At 47.8% G+C, this 14,825-nt stretch overlaps 1 protein-coding gene across 2 annotated transcripts in view; it reads right to left on the bottom strand.

Moving 5' to 3' along the window:
* hps1 (HPS1 biogenesis of lysosomal organelles complex 3 subunit 1) overlaps positions 1-14,606 on the bottom strand; it is a 49,190-nt gene extending 34,584 nt beyond the window's left edge. For both annotated transcript variants that reach the window (XM_068053153.1, XM_068053154.1), the window contains exons 1-3: positions 13,305-14,606; positions 2,556-2,696; positions 98-240 (exon numbers count right to left, since the gene is read on the bottom strand). In XM_068053153.1, the coding sequence (XP_067909254.1) occupies positions 98-240; positions 2,556-2,696; positions 13,305-13,421 (401 nt within the window). In that variant the 5' untranslated portion in view covers positions 13,422-14,606. The remainder of the gene's footprint in view (positions 1-97; positions 241-2,555; positions 2,697-13,304) is intronic.
* Positions 14,607-14,825: the final 219 nt, after the last annotated feature.

The following is a 14,825-nucleotide window of genomic DNA, read 5'->3' as shown; positions in this document are numbered from 1 at the left end:
ACTCACACCTGGCACCTAACCATATCAGAGGAAAGATTTGCAAGAGGAGGGGAGAAAATTATACTAAACAGTCTGAGACTAAACAATTATTACATACCTTTTTTTTAGGATGCTGGTATCCAGAGTCACGAGGCCAAAACACACATCAATAATCTTCTTCAACACAAAAATCTTCCGTCTCAGATCATCTTCATTCTCTGAACCGTCCCCATTCACTGCAACATATGTGCACTCTCCAAACTGAAGAAATCAAAACCAACCAAACTCAGATAAATGAAGCAGTCTCACACTCAGACATCCCTTTTAATCTATGAAAATGAACAATTCATCTTGCAACACTCTGACTTGGTTGACAGCAGAATCACGAACTTTGCAGTTTTACCATCAACAAACTTCCAAAGCTCATTACAGAAAGGATGTAATTGCACTAGAGAGGGTACAGAGGAGATTTACGAGGATGTTGCCGGGACTGGAAAAATGCAGCTATGAAGAAAGATTGGATAGGCTGGGGTTGTTCTCCTTGGAACAGAGAAGGCTGAGGGGCCTGGGTAGAGGGAAGGTGAAGGGTCTATTTACCTTAGCAGAGAGGTCAGTGACTAGGGGGCATAGATTTAAAGTGACTGGTAGAAAGATTAGAGGGAAGATGAGGAAATACATTTACATCCAAAGGGTGATGGGGATCTGGAACTCACTGCCTGAAAGGGTAGTTGAGGCAGCAACCCTCAACTCATTCAAAAGGAGTCTGGATATGCACCTCAAGTGCCGTAATCTGCAGGGCTAAAGACCAAATGCTGGAAAGTGGGATTAGAATGGGTGGATCATTTTTTGGCTGGCACAGACACAATGGGCCAAGTGGTCTCTTTCTGTGTCTTAAACGTTCTATGATTCTATGGTAAACACTAGTCCAGCTCCCAAGGTATCGCACAGCAGGCAGCATGGCCAAGTGCTGTCTTCAGGTCAAGTCGGGTTAAAAGGCAAGGGATATTTTGAACAGAGCCAAGGAAGGATATGATAATGGAGGCCAGAAGGTATACAAAGGGAAAGGCAAAGTAGGGTGACGCAGAGGGACATGGTAATATGGGGTGGAGAAGGTAGAGATGGGTTACAAAGATGGGAAGCAAGAAGGAAGGTGAGGCACAGTTGGAGGTAAGGGCGAAAGTGTAGGTTTTGGTGGAGGGGCAAGGCAGAACACGGTTAGATGCTGGTTGGGGGAGTGAAAGCAGAGCGGGGAATGGAACAGAGGGAGAGGCAGCACAGTAATATACTGAGAGAGAGGGGGAGAGAGAGAGAGAGAAACGCGGGGAGAGAGAGAGAGAGAAGGGAGGGAGAGAAAGAGAGAGAGAAGGGAAGGAGAGAAAGAGAGAGAGAAGGGAGGGAGAGAAAGAGAGAGAGAAGGAAGGGAGAGAAAGAGAGAGAGAAGGGAGGGCGAGAGAAAGAGAGAGAGAAGGGAGAGTGAGAGAAAGAGAGAAGGGAGAGCGAGAGAAAGAGAGAAGGGAGAGCGAGAGAAAGAGAGGGGGAGAGCGAGAGAAAGAGGGAGGGGGAGAGCGAGAGAAAGAGGGGAGAGAGAGAGGGGAGAGAGAGAGGGGAGAGAGAGTGGGGAGAGAGAGTGGGGAGAGAGAGTGGGGAGAGAGAGAGGGGAGAGAGAGAGGGGAGAGAGAGAGGGGAGAGAGAGAGGGGAGGGAGAGAGAGAGGGGAGAGAGAGAGGGGAGAGAGAGAGGGGAGAGAGAGAGGGGAGAGAGAGAGGGGAGAGAGTGAGGGGAGAGAGTGAGGGGAGAGAGTGAGGGGAGAGAGTGAGGGGAGAGAGGGGAGAGAGAGAGGGGGAGAGAGAGGGGGAGAGAGAGAAAGAGAGAGGGAGAGAGAGAGCGCGAAAGCGTGCCTGGGCTAGGGTGAAAGAGAAGCAAAGGCTGCCAGAGTAGGTGATTTGGATACAAGGCTAGGAGAACTTTGCAGACAATACTGAAATAGAACACAAGGTAAATAATGCCAAGGATTAAACACCTCATCAAATCATCTTGGAATCTCCTCTCTTCTAACTGAAACATTCCTAATTTTTCCAAGTCTTTCCTCATATGAAGCAACAACATAGTGAAGCTGATGGATCTTGCTTCATATTTCCATGACTCACCTTCCCCTCAAACTGTCGAGTTCCTGAGCAGAGCCACACTGAGGTAGGGGGAGTGCTGAGCAATGGTCATGGATAGAAATAGTGGGAATAACTCACTGATGAGCCCATTGTCAGACACTCTGAAGCAGACAGTTTGAAGAGGTATTAAATGAAGGGACTGAAATATCACCTACTTGCTCTCCTGTTGTATAGTCAGAGAACTCAAAGAGAAGATGATGGGGGAAATATGAAAAATTAATAAATTGAATAGCAGGGACAATTGTCAACGTCACCGAGCCAGTTATGGGTCATCTATCAGGTTTACAAATGCAGGAAGTGTTTTGAAAGCATATCAGACAAAAGAGCACCCTTTTAAAATCTGTCAGAGCTTGAATCCATGGCATACAAGGCAAGCGAGGTATGTAACTAAATGAAACTCTTAACTCCCTACCTGGTGCACTACGAAGAGGTGGTTGTTCTCACTGACAAAAGAGGTGTATGTGTCCGAGATCTTCTCATTCAAGGTGATGCAGGAAATGAGAAGTGGTGCAAATAGCGTGTTTATGCTGTCCTCAAAGGCTGGGGCATGACTCTGTGAACACAGGAAACAGTTTATTCATAGGATTGGTTCATAAGAAATAGGAGTTGGAGTAGGCCTCTCCACCATTCAATAAGGTCATGGCTGAACTCTTACCTCAACTCCACTTGCCTATCCCATCCCCATACCCCTTGATTCGTTTTGTGTCCAAATTATGTACGTTGCAACTGCATTCTCAGTTTTAAATTTGTTTTCCATTTTTCTCCCAGCTCAGAGTCAGAAGATTGTGGGTTCAAAGTCCACTCCAGTTTGAACACAAAACCTAGGCTGACACTTCAGTATCGTGCTGAGGGAATGCTTGAGAATGAGATGTTAAACTAAACATCTACTGATTCAGATAGCTCACAAGACAGATACAAACAGTTATGGATAGGAAATGATCCCCACTGGTCCACCCAACCTGTCCCACACAACTGCAATGCCTTGTGCATCACAACATATACACTCTTCACCCTACCCAAATACCACGTGATCTCCTGGGAGAGGTGAAAATCCAGATTAAAAATGCAGACCAATTGGGGGGAGGGGGTGGAGGGCAGAAACTGCAGAATTCCTTTCTGACAAACAAAACTCATCCAAGAGAACATTCTGGCCCTGATTAATATCACACCAAAGCTACTTTTTGTACAAAGTAATCTCGGCCCCAGCTCTTGCTTGATGCTATCATATTATTCGACAGAGTTTGCTTGATGTCCTCGTTAACATTTATCGCCATTTGTAGGACTCTACTGTAGACAAGTTGGTTACCTTATTTTCCTACTGAACAGGAACTGAACTTCAAAAATAGTTCATTGGTTGGGATGTTCTTGCTTAAAGGTGGTGACTTCTTAATATCGTTCCACAGGTGTCCAATTTTCTTCAGCTCACTCAAGTGCCCACCATTCACAAGGCACAGGAAGAAAACAGGTTATTAAACTGTGAGGAGCAGCTCAAACTATTCTCACCTCAAGTTCCGACACAAGCACTCCCAGCAAGAGGCCACTGGATAACAGTCAGGGCTCACCCCAATATTTATTCAGTCACCAGGGAGCTGTATTATATCTAATTCGCTCCTTGCCACATACAATCCAACCAAATAAAGATCTTGCATTGATGTAGCACCTATCACGACCTCCAGGTATTCCCAAAGCACTTTAAAGCCCATCAAGTACATTTAAGTGTAGTTACAGTTGTAATGTAGGAAATGCGGTAGCTAATGTGCACAGTAAGCACCCACAAACAGCAATGCGATACTGACCAGATAATTTTTTTTTTAGGTATTGAGGGATAAATATTGGCCCAGGACTGGGGAGAACACCCCTGCTCTTCTTCAAAATAGTGCCATGGGATCTTTTACATAAGTAGCTGATTGGTTTGGGAAGAAGCTACTTGTTTGGTGAGTATCTGGTAAGTGACTAAAGTAAGTAAAATAAATAACGTGGGTTAGTAACTAAAGAAAAGAGAAAGGGAAGGTCGACAGGTTTTTTAATATAGTAAGTAGTGTTTTTTAGGGAATCAAGGTCCCTAGTGTAAATAATCTCTAATTTTTGAGTAAATTAAGGGGAAGTCATGGCAGGGCAGCTCAGCAACGTGGAGTGCTCCTCCTGTGCAATGTGGGAAGTCAGGGACACTTCCTGCACACGTGTTCACCCTGGACATTGGAATAGTCTCCAGCGGCAGCTACTCGAAATCCGTGTTTCAGATCTGGAGCAGCGGCTGGGGACACTGTGGAGCATCCATGAGGCTGAGATCATCGTGGATAGCACGATGGGAGATGGTCACACCGCAGGTAAAGACTGCTCAGGCAGAAAGGGAATGCGTGACCGCCAGGCAGAGTAGAAGAACTAGACAGGTAGTGCAGGAGTCCCCTGGGTCCATCTCCCTCTCTAACAGATTTTCCACTCTGGATACTGTTGGGGGAGATAGCTTCTCAGGGGAATGCAACAAGAGCCAAGTCTGTGGCATCACGGGTGGCTCAGCTGCACAGGAGGGGAGGAAAAAGAGTGGGAGAGCTATAGTGATAGGGGATTCTATCTTAAGGGGTAAAAATTCTGAGGGACAGGATTAATCTCCACTTGGAGTGCAGGGATTAAACAAGGACACTCAGCATGGCTTTGTCAGGGGGAGATTATGTCCAACAAATTTGATTGAATTTTTCGAGGAGGTGACTAGGTGTGTAGATGAGGGTAAAGCATTTGTCTACATGGACTTCAGTAAGGCTTTTGATAAGGTCCCGCATGGGAGATTGGTCAAGAAAGTAAGAGCCCATGGGATCCAGGGCAATTTGGCATACTGGATCCAAAATGGGTTTAGTGGCAGGAGGCAGAGGGTGATGGTCGAGGGTTGTTTTTGCGATTGGAAGCCAGTGAACAGTGCTGTAGCACTGGGATCGGTGCTGGGACCCTTGCTGTTTGTAGTGTACATTAATGATTTAGATGTGAATATAGGAGGTATGATCAGTAAGTTCGCAGACGACATGAAAATTGGTGGTGTCGTAAATAGTGAGGATAAAAGCCTTAGATTACAGGACGATATAGATGGGCTGGTAAGATGGGCGGAGCTGTGGCAAATGGAATTTAATCCTGAGAAGTGTGAGGTAATGCATTTTGGGAGGACTAACAAGGAAAGGGAATATACAATGGATGGTAGGATGCTCGGAAGTACAGAGGGCAGAGGGACCTTGGTGTACTTGTCCATAGATCACTGAAGGCAGCAGCACAGGTAGATAAGGTGGTTAGGAAGGCATATGGGATACTTGCCTTTATTAGCCAAGGAATAGAATATAAGAGCAGGGAGGTTATGATGGAGCTGTATAAAATGCTAGTTAGGCCACAGCTGGAGTACTGTGTACAGTTCTGGTTACCATACTATAGGAAGGATGTGATTGCACTGGAGATGGTATAGAGGAGATTCAACAGAATGTTGCCTGGGGTGGAGCATTTCAGCTATGAAGAGAGACTGGATAGGCTAGGGTTGTTTTCCTTAGAGCAGAGAAGGCTGAGGGGGGACCTGATTGAGGTGTACAGAATTATGAGTGGCATAGATAGGGTAGCTGGGAAGAAACTTTTTCCCTTAGCAGAGGTCTCAATAACTGGGGGCATAGATTTAAGGTAAGGGGCAGGAGGTTTAGAGGGGATTTGAGGAAAAGTTTTTCACCCAGAGGGTGGTTGGAATCTGGAACACGCTGCCTGAAGGGGTGTTAGAAGCAGAAACCCTCACAACATTTAAGAAGTATTTAGATGAGCGCTTGAAACACCATAGCATACAAGGCTATGGGCCAAGTGCTGAAAAGTGGGATTAGAATAGATAGGTGCTTGATGGCCAGCACAGGCATGATGGGCCGAAGGGCCTGTTTCTGTGCTGTACAATTCTATGACTATGACATCTAATTGAAGGGGCAGACAGGGCCGCAGTTTAATCTCATCCAAAAGACGGCACTCCCTACGTACTGCACTGGGAGTGTCAGCCAGGATTATGGCCTCAAGTCTCTGGAGTGTGTTATGGACATGTGGTAGGGTCTGGGTGGTTCCCACTGTTCACCTCCCAACTGACAGCAATCGTGTTTTGTTTAAAATGAGTTAGCCCCTGAGAGTTTACTTGCCAAATAAACAGACAGTGACAAGTTTTCTTGTAGGTTTAAAACAGAACATTAATTATTTATTGAACAATATCCATTCAGCTAAATGTTTGCAACACCACTCACGTGCATTCACTCTCACATACACTCTTAAGAGCAATGCAATTGACTCCGAAATGCCCAAGCAAGCCAGTCAGTTGTATTTAACTGCTACAAAGTCAATAAAGAATGAAACCGGTCGGACCACCCGGCATCGACCTGGGTACTGTAAACGACAACGGCAAACCCAGCCCTGTCGACTCTGCAAAGTCCTCTTTACTAACATCTGAGGGCTTTTGCCAAAGTTGGGAGAGCTGTCCCACAGACCTGTCAAGCAACAATCTGACACAGTCATACTCATGGAATTATACCTTACAGACAATGTCCCAGACACTGCCATCACCATCCCTCGGTATGTCCTGTCCCACCGGAAGGACAGACCTGGCAGAGGTGGCGGCACAGTGGTATACAGTCGGGAGGGAATTTCCCTGGGAGCCCTCAACATCGACTCCAGACCCCATGAAGTCTCATGGTATCAGGTCAAACATGGGCAAGAAAATCTCCTGCTGATTACCACCTACTGCCCTCCCTCAGCTGATGAATCAGTACTCCTCCATGTTGATCACCACTTGGAGGAAGCAATGAGGGTGGGAAGGGCGCAGAATGTACTCTGGGTTGGGGACTTCAATGTCTATCACCAAGAGTGGCTCGGTAGCACCACTACTGACTGAGCATCAAAGGACATAGCTGCTAGACTGGGTCTGCGGCAGGTGGTGAAGGAACCAACAAGAGGGAAAAACATACTTGACCTCATCCTCACCAATCTGCCTGCTGCAGTTGCATCTGTCCATGACTGTATTGGTAGGAGTGACCACCGCACAGTCCTTGTGGAGACGAAGTCCTGCCTTCACATTGAGGATACTCTCCATCGTGCTATGTGGCACAACTGCCGTGCTAGATGGGATAGATTTCAAACAGATCTAGCAATGCAAAACTGGGCATCCATGAGGCGCTGTGGGCCATCAGCAGCAGCAGAATTGATCTCAACCACAATCTGTAACCACATGGCCCGGCATATCCCCCACTCTACCATTACCATCAAGCCAGGAGACCAACCCTGGTTCAATGAAGAGTGCAGGAGGGCATGCCAGGAGCAGTGCCAGGCATACCTCAAAATGAGGAGTCAACCTGGTGAAGCTACAACACAGGACTATTTGCGTGCCAAACTGCATAAGCAGCAGGCGATAGACAGAGCTAAGCGATCCCATAACCAACAGATCAGATCTAAGCTCTGCAGTCCTACCACATCCAGCCGTGAATGGCGGTGGACAATTAAACAACTAACTGGAGGAGGTGGCTCCACAAATATCCCCATCCTCAATGATGGGGGAGCCCAGCACATCAGTGGGAAAGATAAGGCTGAAGCATTTGCAACAATCTTCAGCCGGAAGTGCCGAGTTGATGATCCATCTCGGCCTCCTCCTGAAGTCCCCAACATCACAGATGCCAGACTTCAGACAATTCAATTCACTCCACGAGATATCAAGAAACGGATGAGGCACTGGATACTGCAAAGGCTATGGGCCCTGACAATATTCCAGCAATAGTACTTAAGACCTGTGCTCCAGAACTTGCCACGCCCCCTAGCCAAGCTGTTCCAGTACAGCTACAACACTGGCATCTACCCTGCAATGTGGAAAGTTGCCTAGGTATGTCCTGTACACAAAAAGCTGGACAAGTCCAACCTGGCCAATTACTGCCCCATCAGTCTACTCTCAATCATTAGTAAAGTGATGGAAGGTGCTTAGCAACAACCTGCTCAGTGACGCTCAGTTTGGGTTCCACCAGGGCCACTCAGCTCCTGACCTCATTACAGCTTTGGTTCAAACATGAACAAAAGAGCTGAACTCAAGAGATGAGGTGAGAGTGACTGCCCTTGACATCAAGGCAGCATTTGACCGAGTATGGCATCAAGGAGGCCTAGCAAAACTGAAGTCAATGGGAATCAAGGAGAAAACCCTCCACTGGTCGGAGTCATACCTAGCACAAAGGAAGATGGTTGTGCTTGTTGGAGATCAATCATCTGAGCTCCAGGACATCACCGCAGGTGTTCCTCAGGGTAGTGTCCTGGGCCCAATCATCTTCAGCTGCTTCAATCATAAGGTCAGAAGTGGGGATGTTCGCTGATGATTGTACCACGTTCAGCATCATTCGCGACTCTTCAGATACTGAAGCAATCCGTGTAGAAATGCAGCAAGACCTGGACAATATCCAGGTTTGGGCTAATAAGTGGCAAGTAACATTCACGTCACACAAGTGCCAGGCAATGACCATCTCCAACAACAGAGAATATGACCATCTACCCTTGACATTCAATGGCATTACCATCGCTGAATCCCCCAATATCAACATTCTGGGGGTTACCATTGACCAGAAACTGAACTGGAGTGGCCATATAAACACTGTGGCTACAAGAGCAGGTCAGAGGCTAGGAATCCTGCAGTGAATAACTCACCTCCTGACTCCCCAAAGCCTGTCCACCATCTACAAGGCACAAGTCAGGAGTGTGATGGAATACTCTCCACTTACCTGGATGGGTGCAGCTCCAACAACACTCAAGAAGCTCAACATCATCCAGGACAAAGCAGCCCGCTTGATCGGCACCCCGTCCACCACCTTCAACATTCACTCTCTCCACCACTGACGCACAGTGGCAGCAGTGTGTACCATCTACAAGATGCACTGCAGCAACACACCAAGGCTCCTTAGACAACACCTTCCAAACCCGTGACCTCTACCACCTAGAAGGACATGGGCAACAGATGCATGGGAACACCACCACCTGCAAGTTCCCGTCCAAGCCACACACCATCCTGACTTGGAGCTATATCGCCGTTCCTTCACTGTCGCTGGGTCAAAATCCTGGAACTCCCTTCCTAACAGCACTGTGGGTGTACCTATCCAACATGGACAGCAGCGGTTCAAGAAGGCAGCTCACCAAGAAGGGCGGCACAGTGGCGCAGTGGTTAGCACTGCAGCCTCACAGCTCCAGGGACCCGGGTTCGATTCCGGGTACTGCCTGTGTGGAGTTTGCAAGTTCTCCCTGTGTCTGCGTGGGTTTTCTCCGGGTGCTCCGGTTTCCTCCCACAAGCCAAAAGACTTGCATGTTGGTAGGTAAATTGGCCATTATAAATTGTCACTAGTATAGGTAGGTGGTAGGGAAATATAGGGACAGATGGGGATGTTTGGTAGGAATATGGGATTAGTGTAGGATTAGTATAAATGGGTGGTTGATGGTCGGCACAGACTCGGTGGGCCGAAGGGCCTGTTTCAGTGCTGTATCTCTAATCTAAACCACCTTCTCAAGGGCAATTAGGGATGGGATATAAATGCTGGCCTAGCCAGTGATGCCCACATCCCATGAATGAATAAAAAAAAAGAGAAGATAGATAGAAGGCAAAGCATAGGAGTTCAAGATGTGGTAGGTGTCTGTGGGTTACAGTAATCCTGTTGAACCATCTAAGTAGTACAGTCTCTTTTAAAGGTGCAGGCCTGGGTTGTTTTTAGTTTGTAGGTCACTGACCTGAAACATTAACTCTGCTTCTCTCTCCACAGATGCTGTCAGACCTGCTGAGTATTTCCAGCACTTTCTCTTTTTATTTCAGATTTCCAGCATCGGCAGTATTTTGCTTTTATTTTCGTGTTTAATTCACTGCCACTTCTCTTCCAGGAATGCCCACCTTGAAGAAGTTCTGCTGTTCTGTCTGACGGGATTTTCGTTTGTCTCTTTTACCTTGTTCACCTTCATTGCTTTCCATTTCCCTCCTGGTGTTTGATAAGGTGTCTATCAAACTCGTTTTCACAGCCACATCTCCTCCCTCAGCAACTGTCTCTGGCTTTGAATTATTCCACGTGGATGCCAACTGAAGTTCCATTCTTCATGCTTCGAATCCACCCAGGATTACAGGTATCTCCAAGATATACAACATTCCTCAGACTGCTGTTCTCGCCGCATCCTGAGATCCCCACTCAGTGCTATGTGCCGCCATAAGTGCACACTTGGCTGAACCTCTTCTGTGAGGTTGTTGTGATCTCTCGATCTCTCTCTCTCTCCCCAGAGGGTTGCCTTTTGAGGTCAAACTCCATTAGTCTTTGTTAGAATCATAGAACGTTTACGGCACAGAAAGAGGCCACTTGGCCCATCGTGTCTGTGCTGGCCAAAAAACGATCCACCCATTCTAATCCCACCTTCCAGCATTTGGTCCGTAGCCCTGCAGATTACGGCATTTGAGGTGCATTTCCAGACTCATTATGAATGAGTTGAGGGTCTCTGCCTCAACTACCCTTTCAGGCCGTGAGTTCCAGACCCCCACCACCCTCTGGGTGAAAAAACTTTTCCTCATCTCCCTACCAATCACCTTAAAACTATACCCCCTCGTCACTGACCTCTCCAAGGTGAATAGACCCTTCACCTCCACTCTATCCAGGCCCCTCAAAATTTGGTACATTTCAATCAGATCTCTCCTCAGCCTTCTCTGTTCCAAGGAGAACAACCCCAGCCTATCCAATCTTTCCTCATAGCTGCATTTTTCCAGTCCTGGCAACATCCTCGTAAATCTCCTCTGTATTCTCTATAGTGCAATTACATCCTTTCTGTAATGAGGTGACCAGAACTGCACACAGTACTCAAGTTGTGGCCTAACCAATGAGGTATACAGTTCCAGCATAACCTCCTTGCTTTTGTATTCTATACATCGGCTAATAAAGGAAAGGATTCCATATGCTTTCCTAACCAGCTTATCAACCTGTCCTGTTACCTTCAGGGACCTGTGGACATTCACTCCAAGGTCCCTCGTTTACTCTACACTTCTCAGTATTTTCCCATCAATCGTGTATTCCTTTGCCTTGTTTGACCTCCCCAAATGCATCACCTCACACCTCTCCAGGTTGAATTCCAATTGCTACTTTTCTGCCCATCTGACCAGACCATCAATATCTTCCTGCAGCCTACAGCTATCCTCCTCACTATCTACCACACGGCCAATCTTCGTGTCGTCTGCAAACTTCTTGATCATGCTCCCTACATTTACGTGCAAATTGTTAATATATGCCACAAAAAGCAGTGGACCCAGTAACGAGCCCTGCGAAATACCACTGGAAACAGCCCTCCAGTCACTAAAACACCCATCAACAATTACCCTTTGTTTCCTGCCAGTGAGCCAATTTTGTATCCACCTTGCTGCATTTCCCTGGATCCCATAGGATTTTATTTTTTAACCAGTCTGCCACATGGGACCTTGGCAAAAGCCTTGCTAAAATCCATGTCAACCACATCAACTGCACTACCCTCATCTATCTTCCTTGTTACTTCTTCAAAAAATTCAATCAAGTTGTTCAAACAAGATCTTCCCTTAACAAATCCATGCTGACTATCCTTGACTAATCTGTGCCTTTCTAAGTGACAGTTTATCTTGTCTCTCAGGAATAGTTTCCAATAATTTGCCCACTACTGAGGTTAGACTGATTGGCCTGTAATTGTTCGGTCTGTCCCTTGCTCCTTTTTTAAACAGAGGTAAACGTTAGCAATCCTCCAATTCTCTGGCATCACACCTGTATCCAGCGAGGACTGGATAATAATGGTCAGACCATCCGCTATTTCTTCTCTTGCTTCTTTTAACAGCCTGGGGTACATTTCATCTGGCCCTGGTGATGCTAGTCCCATTAATACGTCCTCTCTATGTTGATCACATCCAATACTTCACACCCCTTGAATGTTGATTGTTAATTGACAAGTGGTCCTCTCCCCTGGTGTCACCACACAATGGACCAGGATGTGGAATCATGGCCATCCATTGATGTCTGGGTAGGTATAATCCTTTTATGATGCGACTACTTCACACCTTCTTTGTTTCAGAAGAATCCTTCCAATTCAGGAATGTCTCTTGATGGTTTCAGGGATGTAATTGACACCTCTCACTCTGGAATGTATTCTTTTGCCCTTTCCAGACAAAGAGACAGTTTGAATATATAGGCCAAGTCAGTTGACCTTGGGTTGCCATTTTGCAGCACATTGTCCACTTTTAAAGGAAAAGCCAATTTCAAAGATTCTGCATTGAATAAATTTATATCTTAAAAGTAGGAATATGATATGGCTTTACTGGGCATGACTTGTGGGACTTGAACCTATGACCTTCTAACTCAGAGTGAGAGTGCTACCCACTGAGCCATGGTTAACACCTAAGCTCCATGCTCCTAAAGTCAGCCTCTATGGAGCTTCAGAAACCTGTCATGGCCGACTTGCCCTCTAGTTTCCCCTCCCAGCCTTTCATGCAAGGTAGTGGCTTGGTGATCCCATTCCCAGCAAGACCCCATACCTTAATGAAAAAGGTAGTGATTGGGTAAATCATCCCACAAATCTCCCTAATAATCCACAGTGGAGAAATAGCAACAAAAATCATTTCCGGTACAAGAATGAAGCTGATAGAGTCAATGTGTAGTGTGAAACAGCCACACAAGTTTTCACAATCCTTTGTCTCAGCCAAGTTTGCTGATTTTAGCAAGGGCAGTAGTTGGAGTGCTTGAGTTAGTCTCATTGTCATCCAGTAAATCCTTTGAGAAAAGGAGTGTCACCACATGCAAAAGGTAGTGAGGAAGAGATCAGGCGAGACAGCAGTGGCAGAGCCAATGGAACATAGGATCAAGAGGAGGCCTTTCAGCCTGTTCCTTCACTCAATATCATGTCTGATCTTAAACTCCATCTACCCACATTGGTTCTGTAACTCTTACTCTAGCGATCAAACTGAAGGCACAGTGGAGATGACAACAGCCCCAATTATTGAAGTAGACCAGTCACGCTGAGGTCTGCCATTGCTCCACAGTGATACAATCAAACACCCCGCCAGCTCTCTAGGTTCACACATGAAGAATGGCTACTACCATATAGTACAGTATAACTACAGTCTGCCCCAAGAGTCAGCAGCCTGATTACTGTGCAGTCTCCATTTTACCTCTCCATGTTGCTCCACCAAATTTTCGAAACGCTGACTCAGGCTCGCCTCAAAATCGTGGTCCGTCCAGTAAAAGAGGACCTGGGCACTCTCGCTGGCAATCAACAGGCACTTCATCCCTGTGGCACCCAGCACCTCTCAAATATAATCCACACAGGGCAACTTCAGCAATCCAGTCTAATTACTCCACTGGAGTTCAGGACCCCTATTACTCATCTGGAGCTCAGGGCCCCAAATAACCCTCTGGAGCTCAGGACCCCAACTACCCCACTGCAGCTCAGGACCCCTATTACCCCCTAGAGCTCAGACCTCAACTACCCTTCTGGAGCTCAGGACCCCAACTAGCCCACTGGAGCTCAGGACCCCAATTACCCCCTAGAGCTCAGACCCCAACTACCCTTCTGGAGCTCAGGACCCCAACTAGCCCACTGGAGCTCAGGACCCCAACTAGCCCACTGGAGCTCAGGACCCCGACTACCCCACTGGAGCTCAGGACCCCGACTACCCCACTGGAGCTCAGGACACCTACTACCCCACTGGAGCTCAGGACCCCAAATACCCCACTGGAGCTCAGGACCTCAACTACCCTTCTGGAGCTCAGGACCCCAACTAGCCCACTGGAGCTCAGGACCCCTATTACCCCCCAGAGCTCAGACCCCAACTAGCCCACTGGAGCTCAGGGCCCCAAATACCCCACTGGAGCTCAGGACCCCAACTACCCTTCTGGAGCTCAGGACCCCAAATACCCCACTGGAGCTCAGGACCTCAACTACCCTTCTGGAGCTCAGGACCCCAACTAGCCAACTGGAGCTCAGGGCCCCAAATACCCCACTGGAGCTCAGGACCCCAACTACCCTTCTGGAGCTCAGGACCCCTATTACCCCCAGAGCTCAGACCCCAACTACCCCACTGGAGCTCAGGACCCCAAATACCCCACTGGAGCTCAGGACCCCAAATACCCCACTGGAGCTCAGGACCCCAAATACTCCACTGGAGCTCAGGACCCCTACTACCCCACTGGAGCTCAGACCCCAACTACCCCACTGGAGCTCAGGACCCCAAATACCCCACTGGAGCTCAGGACCCCAAATACTCCACTGGAGCTCAGGACCTCTACTACCCCACTGGAGCTCAGGACCCCAAATACTCCACTGGAGCTCAGGACCCCAAATACCCCACTGGAGCTCAGGACCCCAAATACCCCACTGGAGCTCAGGACCCCAAATACCCCACTGGAGCTCAGGACCCCAAATACTCCACTGGAGCTCAGGACCCCAAATACCCCACTGGAGCTCAGGACCCCAAATCCCCCACTGGAGCTCAGGACCCCTATTACCCTCCCCCACTGCCCACGCTCACGGAACCGATTCCAGTTTTAGAAATAAACGAACTCAGCTCGAGCCGCCCGATCAGTTGCGCCAGACTCCGCCCGCCTCCTCCAATCAGCGCCTGATACTGCCCGCCTCTTCCAATCAGCTGCGCCCGGCTCCTCCAATCAACTGCGTCTGACTCCTCCCGTCT

The sequence above is a fragment of the Heterodontus francisci genome, chromosome 20 (genome assembly GCF_036365525.1).
Source record: "Heterodontus francisci isolate sHetFra1 chromosome 20, sHetFra1.hap1, whole genome shotgun sequence".
Lineage (NCBI taxonomy): Eukaryota > Metazoa > Chordata > Chondrichthyes > Heterodontiformes > Heterodontidae > Heterodontus > Heterodontus francisci.
Note: the sequence above shows the minus strand (reverse complement) of the source record. Positions and strands in the feature narration are given on the sequence as shown.